The sequence below is a fragment of the Danio rerio genome, chromosome 23 (genome assembly GCF_052040795.2).
Source record: "Danio rerio strain M-AB ecotype USA chromosome 23, GRCz13ab, whole genome shotgun sequence".
Lineage (NCBI taxonomy): Eukaryota > Metazoa > Chordata > Actinopteri > Cypriniformes > Danionidae > Danio > Danio rerio.
In genome coordinates this window covers 161,181-173,535 of record NC_141043.1, presented here as the reverse complement: position 1 = coordinate 173,535, position 12,355 = coordinate 161,181, and the positions used below count along the sequence as shown (strand labels likewise).

The 12,355-nt window shown below is 42.0% G+C and overlaps 1 protein-coding gene across 4 annotated transcripts in view; it reads left to right on the top strand.

The window, feature by feature from the left end:
• Window positions 1-2,541: 2,541 nt before the first annotated feature.
• Window positions 2,542-12,355, top strand: part of hdac7a (histone deacetylase 7a) — a 98,141-nt gene continuing 88,327 nt past the window's right edge. For all 4 annotated transcript variants that reach the window (XR_015523000.1, XR_015522999.1, XM_087306327.1 and 1 more), the window contains exon 1: window positions 2,542-2,784. Coding sequence is in view for 2 of the 4 variants with exons in the window: in XM_087306327.1 (XP_087162453.1) it covers window positions 2,766-2,784 (19 nt within the window). In the remaining 2 variants the exon portion in view is untranslated. The remainder of the gene's footprint in view (window positions 2,785-12,355) is intronic.

The following is a 12,355-nucleotide window of genomic DNA, read 5'->3' as shown; positions in this document are numbered from 1 at the left end:
GCGTAAAAAATACTTACATTTTTACTTGCATACAAACAAGTGTGTGTGTGTATAGGTGTTTCCCAGTACTGGGTTGCAGCTGGAAGGGTATCTGCTGTGTAAAGCATATGCTGGATAAGTTGGCGGTTTATTCCACTGTGGCGACCCTAGATTAATAAAGGGACTAAGCTGAAAAGAAAATGAATGAATGAGTCCAAAAACACAACAGTGCCATGAACAGTCCACATGACTTTATATTATGTTCCAACCCAAATAATAAATGCTTCACACTCATTAATCACGCTGAGGGAGAGTAAATGTTGAATAAAACATTTCTAATTAATATTCTAAATGATTAAAGTTTTGGTATTGTGAAATTTTAATAATCATTTTATCATTGAACTGTTATCAGCTGGGAATGATTTGAGTGCTGATAACTGTGTTTTATTGAGGTTTTGTGCAGTGAAATGAGCTGAAATGTCATTCATTTAGAGAAGTCATTATTTATGGAGAGTTCCTGATTTTACAGCTTATTGATCTATGAATGAGAATTCAGACTGAGCTGAAAATAATCTTCCTCAAAGTATGACTGTGGAAAATTACCTTACAGTTCATTCATTCCTTATTCTATCTATCTATCTATCTATCTATCTATCTATCTATCTATCTATCTATCTATCTATCTATCTATCTATCTATCTATCTATCTATCTATCTATCTATCTATCTGTATCTATCTATCTATCTATCTATCTATCTGTCTGTCTGTCTGTCTGTCTGTCTGTCTGTCCGTCCGTCCGTCCGTCCGTCCGTCCGTCCGTCCGTCCGTCCGTCCGTCCGTCCGTCCGTCCGTCCGTCCGTCCGTCCGTCCGTCCGTCCGTCCGTCCGTCCGTCCGTCCATCTATCTATCTATCTATCTATCTATCTATCTATCTATCTATCTATCTATCTATCTATCTATCTATCTGTATCTATTTGATAGTTCTGTCTATTCTGGTTCTGATTGGCTGATTATATTCTACAATATCAGCACTGGTACAGCCTCTTCACCCTTGTGTATTACTCCACCCACACAGAGTGGCCGCAGATCAATAAACTCACCACAGTTTGACAAATATTGCAGCTGTTGGACAACATCATGTACTGTTGAGGCTTTTTCGGGAGAGAATAACGCTGTTTAGATTGCAGCTATGCAGTTTATTTATAAGAATACTGCCTATTTTAAATATTTATCATTTTGGCACCTATTAGATTGTCATTGAGCAGAGCAAAAGTGTGTTTAGCGCTTTTCCTTATCGCAAACACAACAGTAATCAGATAGTGTTTGCTCTGCTTTAGCTTTTTAATGGTTAATTATTGTGATACATACTTACATACATACATACATACATATTTATATATTTGAGTGTGTGTGTGTGTGTGCACATTTATTGTATTTTTGTATATTTCTATTTACTTATTTCATTCAAAGATTTGATAACCCAACATTTATGTTGTTGTTGCGAAACAGGCTCATTGTGGATACGTGCCCCTTTCTACATTTCTGGAGAGCACAAAATATGTACCCAGAGGCATGTATGGCTCTGTTTCATCTTAAAAAAAATGAACACTACAGGGCGTCATGATGCCACCAATGACGTCTGTTTCTTTTCACACTACCAGCTGACCGCTTACCTCTGTATAGACAGCTTTACTGGTGTTACCAGTTTGCCCAGTAGCTCACCTCGTATGTCAGACTTGGGATGCGGGGTTGACTGTGACAATGGGGTTCAAGTCCAGCAAAGAATGGTTCCAGAAACCAGGTAAAGCAAAAATAAATAAACAAACAGGCTGAAAACAGGGTGAAGTTATGCAGCTACGGCAGCTTCTCTTATTCTACATTATTTATTTAAAACACTATTGGTTGGGTTTAGGGAAGGGATGGGTGGGTCAGTTAGTCAGTCAATCAACAGCGAGCTGGCCTGGTCATCTGAAGTGTACAGTATATTGCACCCATGGTGGATTTCCCTGAGAAGAGGACTCGCAAGAGGAATTAGAGATCATCAAAAATGTACACAGCGGCCTCTGGTGGAAGTGCAAAAACTGTGAACAGACAGACCCTGCTTACATATTTCACTGTCTGCAGAAGTGTAGAGCTGGGTACACATCTACAATGAGCCTGGGTTGTGTTCTTAATATTTCCCGACACTACGTCAATCATGTTGAGTTGCATGATATGCAGGAGAAGCGCTTCATAAACGTTATTATTTCATTATTTAAAATGAAAGAGAAGTCATTAAAGAGTCTCCGTCTTCACACACACAGTGAGTGCAGCAACAGCACTGGTGTTGTTATTTCATCATGTGAACACTTTCTAATAATCAGACTGTTGCCTTTTTCACGTCTGATGTTCATTTTCCTGCTATTGTCTGGCAGAGATGGCCCCGTCCTCCTTAAAACGCGTCCCTCCCCAAACCCCCCTGCCCTCCCTTCAGCACCAAACACACACACACACACACAAACTCACACACACTCACACACACACTCTCTTTCCTTTTCCTTTCTTCCTCCGCTTGCAGCTCCAGACATTTGGGGAATCCTGAAACAAGTTGTTCCTGCAGAGTCACTGAGTCCAGCTGGAGTGCAGAGTGAATGAGCGGAGAGATCAGTCCTCCATTTCTCCACGAGGGCTGATCGCTCTGCTGAAACCCTTCATGTCTTTAGTTTTGGACACTTGGACAGCAGGAGAATCTGGAAGTGGCTTTTTGATTATGGACATAGAGACTCTGTAGAGCCCTTCACGCTGCATGAACACTCGACTCGCTGGTAAGTGTCTGCTTTAAGATCTGGATCTTGATTCTTCATCTGACAGAGAGCATCACTGAACGAGCAGTTCAGGTCTCAGATATTTGCCCCTAGTTTTGTCGGCATCTCAGTCCCATGCTATGCCTACTTGTCAGTGTTGTCAGGCTGTGTTTTCTCCCCGGGACGGTCCTGAGAGCGTCTGGACGGGGATTACTGGCTTCCTCCTGTTGTTTTCGTTGCAGGTTTTGTCCTCTGTGCTCCCACGCTCCAGCGCAGAGGGGAAGGAAAGCGCTGATAAGAGTTCAAGACTCGCCGGGAGAGTGGCTTTTGTTAGCTGACTCAATGTGTGTGTGTATGTGCCTTTAAAGGAGAACTTTTAACTCTGTGTGTGTGTGTGTGTGTGTGTGTGTGTGTGTGTGTGTGTGTGTGTGTGTGTGTGTGTGTGTGTGAGCCGCTTTCTTCACTTGTTTTGTTGTTTTTGGAGGTAACTTCTCTTTTTATGGGTGGAGGGGTGCGAAAATTGGAAACAGACCCACCCAGAGCTGAAGTGAGTCAGACGGCATGTGTGCATTGGTGTCAGTGTTGGACAAATAACAATCCCATGACTTAGAAAGATGGATTTTTTGACCAGAGGCTTTAATATGATGATGCCATGATGCTTGTGATGTTATGGGTTTTGGGAGAAGGGGTGGCATGTCTGTTTTGGGTGGGTGGAATAATGTGGAATAATGCTGCCATGTGCAGAATCAGAATGGGTCATTTTGAGTGTAGTTGGGTTGAGTGAGTGTTGTTGGGTTGAGCGAGTGTAGTTGGGTTGAGTGAGTGTTGTTGTATGCTCTTCAGATGGGTGTGCTGGTTTTGTGGCTCTTTAATGCACCAGTAGGTGCTTTCTGAAGAAGGACACTCAATAAAAATCAAGGTTCTGGCATCTTTGGTTTGATTGAGACACTTTGACATCTGACCGTCCAACAGAATATTCTGTACAGTGGGAAAAGGCTCTTAGGTGTCCAAGTGAAAGACTTGTGAAAGTATTTCTCTTTCTTGCTTTGGGCAGTAAATGATTATTTTTTGTCTTGCAGAGATCTGCAATCTTAGTTAATCACACCTTAACCAGCTAATCAAGGTCTTCAGGATCATAGAAACTTAAATCACTTGAAATTAAGCTTGGATCAGCTGGAGATCAGCTTTGCAGGATGTTATCAGCAGGATTGGAAGTCCTTGTTACATAGTGCCTCTCAGAAAAAACAACACTCTGGCAGCCTTTAATTATTAATTTTTTCTACAAAATGCTCTTAGTAGTAGTTGTCAGCACCAATAGTTTAGTGTTTAGTGTGTCGAGAAATAATAAGTTGTTCACAGCAAATCCAGTTAAATTCCCAACTCAAGTCTTTTCTGCTCTCCGTTCACTCCTCTCTCCTCTCTACACTGTCCTATCAAATAAAACACATGTTAAAACTGCTCTTAGGAGGCCTTTAATAACGAGAACAGGGCTGCATTTCCGAAAACCATTGTTAGCTAACTAAAGTCGCAAGTTCTGTCATTTACAAACATAGTTTGTTGATTTGGTGTTTCAATGAACATTTGCAAACTGCGTCGCAAGCTTGTTCACTTGCAGCTACACCTCTAGAGCTTGGTTAGAAATAGAGTTCCTGTCTGTGTTCTATTGCCACTTTTCCCCCCTATGCCCTATTCACTAAGAACATTCTAACATTTAAACTTGTAATGAATAAAAACAACATTGAAGTCATCTCTCTTAGGTGTAATTTGGTTGTAAAGTATTTCTACAGTTCAGTTTTAGCGATCTTCATGTTTACTATTGCGCTCCCTTCGCAGTGCACTTATAAAACATTGATGTCATTTTGAACGCAGCTCATGACGAAAGCTGTAGGTGACCTATTATTTAAAAACGGAATTCATGTTACGTCTCTAAAGCTTGTGAAAACAAAACACACAGCATACGCCAATGCTTTTCATGTATAGTAGGTCATTGATTGAGAAATGTGTCTGTACTGTATATGACATAGGGTTAGAGTTAGGGTCAGGGTTAGTTAGGGCCTGCTGGCTAGAACATTTCTGCCGTGGTTTAAGTGTGTCACATTGTAAAAGTGGACTTAAATAAAATAAAATAAATAAACAATATCCTGCTTAAAACAATAATAATAGTTATTATTAAGTAGGACTTTTAAAATTTCTTTAAAAAATAGCCTACTGTAAAATACAACAGTAATGATTTGTATATGAGATTACGTGTTTGCGTGTGTGGTTTTATGTTTAATAATAGAATATGTAATGTTCTCAATAGTATCTGTAGAGGAAACACAGGCTCTATATGTGCCGTTTACACACAGTATATTCAGTTAATATAGAAAGCGAGTGCATGTTTTTATCAAAACTAATATTGGGTCTTGTTTTTAAATGTGTGTGCGTGTAAAACTATCATCTGCACAAAAAATAATGGGGTTCTTCTCTAAAGACGTTGTTCCTCCACCCTGTTTCGAGCATCATTATGGGCGGTTTACATTATAACTGGAGAAACTACGGGTTTTGGGGAAACACTCGTCACTACATCGCTCTTCTCCCAAACAATGCATCGTCCTATGGTAGTTCAGCCGTGAGTTACGTCGTTGTCTGGGAAATGCACCCCTGAACTGGATTGAGTAACCATGCGTTCACAGTTGTTCAAAATAACTTTGTCTTAATAGAGTCATAAAGAAGTGTCTTCATGGAAACTGAAAGATGATTTCATTGAAAGTTTTCTCAACCTTTGGATCGTTCTGTGGACATGGCAGAGCTGCTGGTGGTCATCTGAGAGGAAATGAGATGCCCTCTTCTCACATCCACGAGGAAGTGGGCTTGTGGCCGGGCTTGTGATGCATTATTCCCACAGACTGATGCAGACGTCTGTTTCCCCAAACTTTAGGCCTGCACTCTTTTGTCTACATGCCATGCCTGATTTAACAGCGAAATTGGGAAGTACACATGTGATATGTTGAAGTCTTTAGTTTTAAACTTTAAAGAGAGAAGCTCTGGTCGTGCATGCTGCCCAATTCTGCTGAAGTTGTCAATGAAAAACAAGTCATAAGCCGGCGCCGTCACCACAGACCAACTGCTGGAGTTGCACTGAAAACAAATGATTCCCTGCATTTACTCAACTGTTTAGAGGTGAGGGCTTGCAGATGATTTATATGGGCTGAAATTAAAGTTGAGCATTACTAAACTCAATTAGTTTGTTTAAATGCAGCCCATATGAAGAGTTTGCAAACACTAAAACTATGTAGTAAATCCAAATCAATGATCTCTTTTCAGTGCACACAGTATGAAGATTTGCTCTTTTCCATCAGTCTCTAGAGTGTCGACTGTTCTGAGATTCCCTGTTTTCAAAGGGTATTGGTTTACAAAGGCATCTTCCTCTCTTTATCCGCTCTGCGCTGTGTCCCTGTCTCTCAGGACCGCCTGTGCTATTAGTGATAAGATGAGTTGCGGTAGCTTTTCCTGTCCTGCGCAGGAAGAGATACTCTCTGCTCGGCCACTGGCTTGTCCTGTGTCCGTTCTCTGGTCCACTGGGAATATCACTGTACTATTGAGGGCACCAGATCATCCAGCTGTTGGCAGCAATACTCATCTGCCAGTCCATCTGGGCCGCCACAACTGGCCCACAGTGCTGCTCTGCAAAACTGCATTGATTACCATTACTTAAGGGATCACTTACAAAAGAAAAGTGCACTGTTCCTTTAAATAAAACTTGCATTAAATGAGAGAGAGAGTATGGGTTACTCAGTCGACTTAGTGTACTCTCAGTGCTGGAAGGACATCCGCTGCATGGAACACATGCCAGAGTGACTGGTGGTTCATTCCACAGTGGTGACCCCTAATAAATCAGGGACTAACCCAAAGAAAAATGAATGCAAGTCTTTTGGATAGCTGGTGGAGGTTCTCGCTGGTGCTGTTAAGTGGTTGCTTGAAGTTCTTGATGATTGTTTAAGTGGTTTCCAGGGAGTTGATAAGTAGGTGATCTCTGTAGTCGGCCCATATCCAAACCCCCCGTTATGACTTTCCCAAGCCCATTTTCTCCAGACCAAAAAAAAAGGTCTGATTGCTTCAACCCCCCTAAGAGCAAGAGTCGTGGTGAAGCTTGCACTAATTAATATGGTCAACCCTGGAAATGGGTCACAGGAAACTTGATCTCTATCCAAATGTTCTCCTGGAGTTCCAGCCCTGGGGTCAAGAGGGGTCAAGAGGTCACCTGACTGCACATCCTTCCAGACAAAGATTGATCTTTAAAACACTCCATTCCCAGACATGCCACATGCACTCACGGTGAGCCGCTTAACAACACTCTGATTTTAAGACAACACTCGGGTGAAGAGTCTAGCATGTACACAGAGATTTGCGATGACGTTAATCAGACTGAAGGCATTGTGGATCTAAACAGAAGTGAATGCAGACATGTGCAGTATCCCTGCTGTGGTGGCATTATTGAACTGCACATGGAAACACTGCAATCAAACTATTAACATCATCATGGACTCTTCAAACCCAGGCTCATTCTGATTACGTCCCCCATACACATTTCTGCAGAGCACCAAATACACTCCAGGAGCTGCATATTTTTCCAGTTTTTGTTCTCTTGAATCCCCCAGAGGGCGCTGTGTGCGCTTTTTCAGATCTCAAATATCTGTCGTGAGTGCCTGCTGTTCTCACATAAATCCACCAGAGGCCGCCGTCGACTGACTGCCCAACCAACTGACTGATAACCCCCACCCCCTTCCCTAAACCCAACCGATAGTGTTTTAAAAGCACAGTTTATCATCACCATCAGCCTTCCCTAAACCTCCCTAAACATGTTTGGCCCACATGCTGTATGCCAGTGCCGGATGAATGCCTGGTATAAAGGCAGCTTTATGCCAAATCTGGGCCAGAATCCTGTGCTACCCGGTCACAGTCGGTCAGTGAGTGAGTGTTAACAGCCCATAAGAGCCTGTCTGCACGGTTTTATGAACGCTTAACCAACACCCAAAGTGTCCCGGTGTGGAGAGATGCTATCTCCCTGCAGTGACTCCGCTTGTTTTGCTTGACAGATGAAATGGAAAGGCATCAGTAGGTGGCACAGAAAGCCTCTAACCTTTCAGAGCTCTCAGCTGTAATCACTTACACAAGGCATATTGCTCGAGACATGGAAAAATATTCTCCTGTGCATGCCACGATGGTGTAGCTCCACACTGAGCAGGATATGAGAAAACTATTTCTGTCCTCAACAGTTTGGGGATTATCCACATGAGGGCTTTGTTTATGGAGTCGCAGAGAAGGTTCCTTTCAGATGTGGTCATGTGTTTGATGCCCTCCTCTGGTGACTCCGGTGAACTGAATTAATAGGAAACGTCTAGAAATAAGAGGATGGAAAGGCCTCCTGTCCGAGCTCTGCTTGCAGACCGCAACATCAAGCACTCAGCGTACATGAAGCACTCGTGCTGGTCTGTTTTGCAGAGCTTCCTGTTGGCCATTAGGTATTTGTCCCATCTTTATCTGTCAGGATGTGCGGTGCACAGACAGTAAGTGCTTCATCTGATATATTCTGATTGTTGTGTTTTCCTGGCGATCCTTTAGCGATGCTGTGTTTTTATTGCGTGCACATTTGATCATATCTTTCATCTCTTCTCGAAATGTGTCAAGATACCAATGTTTAATGTCTCAATATGAAATACAGTCCAAATACATCCCAGCAGATAATCACATGGCAGCAAATCAATGCATTAAGACTCGGTCAGGATGATCTGCTCAGAGAGAGATTGAATGCAATGTGTTTTAAGAGGCTTTCATTGTGGAATGGCGATTGGTCATAGTCATAAGTCATTATATTTATATAATAAATGCTTCAAGCAACATCATGTGTAGCTTTAAACTGAGCAAACCCTTTATAGATCAGTGGATTCTGAACGGCTCTCACAGTTGTTGCTTATTAGCTGGGAAAAAAGCACTGACAGTCATCCCAAACATATAGTTTCTCTATGGCCTCACAGCAAGAAGGTCTCTGGTTTGAGTCTCGGCTGGGTCAGTTGGTGTTTCTGTGTGGAGTTTGCATGTTCTCCCCGTGTTGGTGTGGGTTTCCTCCGGGTGCTCCGGTTTCCCCCACAGTCCAAACACATGCGCTATAGGGGAACTGATCAACTACACTGGTAAACATTACCATGTTTGGTGTGAATAGATTAATTGAGTCTAGATTTCTGCTGTAACACTCAAATGTTGACGAGAACATCATGAAAGCTTGGAGCCATTCTGGAGCAGTTCAGGCTGTTGCTGGTGTAATGGTGTGGATTATTTTTTCCTTGCCACATTTTTGGCAGGACTTGCCCTGAGCAGGACAGTTCAGTATGGATCAGTTCTGTACGATTAGATTTTGGAACAAATAGCCAATCACAGACACACTAATACAGCAAACAGCCAATCACAGACACACTAATACAGCAAACAGCCAATCACAGACACACTAATACAGCAAACAGCCAATCACAGACATACTAATACAGCAAACAGCCAATCACAGACACACTAATACAGCAAACAGCCAATCACAGACACACTAATACAGCAAACAGCCAATCACAGACATACTAATACAGCAAACAGCCAACCACAGACACACTAATACAGCAAACAGCCAATCACAGACATACTAATACAGCAAACAGCCAATCACAGACACACTAATACAGCAAACAGCCAATCACAGACACACTAATACAGCAAACAGCCAATCACAGACACACTAATACAGCAAACAGCCAATCACAGACACACTAATACAGCAAACAGCCAATCACAGACATACTAATACAGCAAACAGCCAATCACAGACACACTAATACAGCAAACAGCCAATCACAGACATACTAATACAGCAAACAGCCAATCACAGACACACTAATACAGCAAACAGCCAACCACAGACACACTAATACAGCAAACAGCCAATCACAGACATACTAATACAGCAAACAGCCAATCACAGACACACTAATACAGCAAACAGCCAATCACAGACACACTAATACAGCAAACAGCCAATCACAGACACACTAATACAGCAAACAGCCAATCACAGACACACTAATACAGCAAACAGCCAATCACAGACACACTAATACAGCAAACAGCCAATCACATGACACATGAGAGGACCAGTTTGTCAATCAGCATTAACAGATATTACCAGACATTATCAGAAATATAATGAGTTTAAACACATGTATAAAGCTGAAATTAACACTGCTGAATGCATTGAAAGGCAACTTAAAGTAAAATCAATCTTTTATTTTGGTTCACAGTCAGCTCAACAGACAGTCATTTTACAAGCTTTATCTATTAAAGCTGATTTATGTTGATATTTAAATATAAATGTTAATTTAAAGGCATCACAGTTACATTTAAACACTTAATAAAACATATTATTAGTACAAAAACACACGTGTAAAAGAGTTTAATTTGGAATATTAGATATGTATATCCCTTTCCTCACAGCTGATTGGTCATATATGTATACTGTAAAACAGAGGTGGCCAACCCTGTTCCTGGAGATCTACCTTCCTGCAGATTTCAGTTGCAACCCATATCAAACACACCTGCCTGTAATGATCACGTGGTGTTCAGGTCCTAATTAATTGGTTCAGGTGTGTTTGATATGGGTTTTTGGTCATTCATAAGAAAACGTTTGAGCACCCTCTGGCCTATATAGAGCAAAATCTCTGAGAATTCAGGCATCTCTGAATGAAAACTGATGTCCAGCATTTTACTAGCAATGAATATCAGTATGATTATGCTATTGCAGTCATCTGACATCAGATAAACACCTACATAATTTCTAAAGCGCTATACTAAGAGTTTGCACGTGTGATATCCAGCATTTCCTCTGTGTTTTAGCTTGTTCTCAGACGCAGTTCTGTTCCTCTTTAATTAAATTGGTCATAATTCCCAGTAAACCTGCGCAGTAAACAGCGTCTCGCTGCACTCGCTCTTAATCAGAGGATATGACCATGTTCTGCTCTGCCTTATCAGTCACTAAACAAACGTGCAGTATAGTGGGGGAAAACCTGCTGACGGCGGTCCAAACATTTCCTGGAAAAAGAGTTAGAAAAGCAGAGGAATAGGCATCATTGATCACTCCTTTCCATCATGGAAGTTCCTGCTGCCTGATGCAGGTGTGCAGTGAAACACGCTGAAATATCATTCACAATAAACAAGATTACTCCACTTCCCTCATTGTCAGGTTATTCTGCTGGTTTTAATGAGAAACTCTCTTCATCTTGACTCATTATTTCTGAAAGCATCACTCTATTCTGTGCTTGTCTAGAAAAAGCTTCTTGATTTAAGGATTTGCAGATATCTGCACTAGAATTAAGACTGAAACTTTAAGAGGAGCTCACTCTTCTTCTTGCACTCGGTGTAGTGTGGACGTGACTCAGAGCCTGACAGGAACTCTCGTGCGTTCACTTTGAGGGTCTTCATCCTCGCTGTTTCACACCACATAATATACTGAAATACTGAAAGTGACGTGTAAAACCCAGTGAGCTCTCCGTTGTGTCACTCTCTGGATTTTCCACACGGATCTTTCTGCATTTGCCTGACATCTCTGTTTCTCTGCATCCTCATGCACGAAGACTTAATAAAGGCGTGCAGCAGGTCTCCTTATGTGCTTAAGATGATGTCTGTTATGGAAAAATGACTTTTATATGGTGTTTAAGCCCAGTAGTGTGTGTGTGTGTGTGTGTGTGTGTGTGTGTGTGTGTGTATCTCCAGCAGCAGTCTCTAATGCTGATCATGAGTTAATTGTGTTTGTTCTTGATGCAGAAACACTGTGATTGACATTTTCCCTTTGTATGTGTCATCAGAGGGGGAAAGCCCCGCCCACTAGTGCCCATCTCTCCATCTCATTAGCATAAACAGCAGGCCTGAGTGAGAAGCAGCCACTCATTAGAGTTGATGCACAGGCATCTGTAGCTCCGCCCTCTTCTGAAAAGCGCACAATCTCATTTGCATTTAAAGCGACAGTCACCAAAACTCCACAATTAGGATCAGTTTCAGAGAGCTGGAGAACATCATCTGTGACATTCTCAGCTCAATCTTCACTCTTGAAACAGCACAGGCTTATTTGACATCTCATATAAAGGGGGCAGAATCGTCTCCTTTAAATTGGAAGCCCGAGTGAGTCACCGCTAACCGTTTGAGGCCGTATGGATGTCAGAAGCGTGACCTTTCGCTGATCTGCAGTTTGACTAATCAAATCAAGCTCAGTCTTTCAGTACGGCAGAAGCAAGGTGTTTTTCCATTGTGACAGATCTCAGAAGTGAAATATTGGCCGGGTTGACTTCACAGCATAACCACTGAGAGGAACGGATGAGCTTTATGAAGACGAGAGACAGAACTCGCCTTTATTTTTAGCTTTTATTTCCATCTCTTCCACCCACCTCTTCAGGATTGTTATTGTTGTTGTTGAGAAAGGCCGTCGATTGATCTCAAATGTTGTCCAGCTCAAAGCTCACAGGGAATTTCCCACCAACGGTTTTGAGCTCCATCAATATATAAAAGCACATCTCACTGT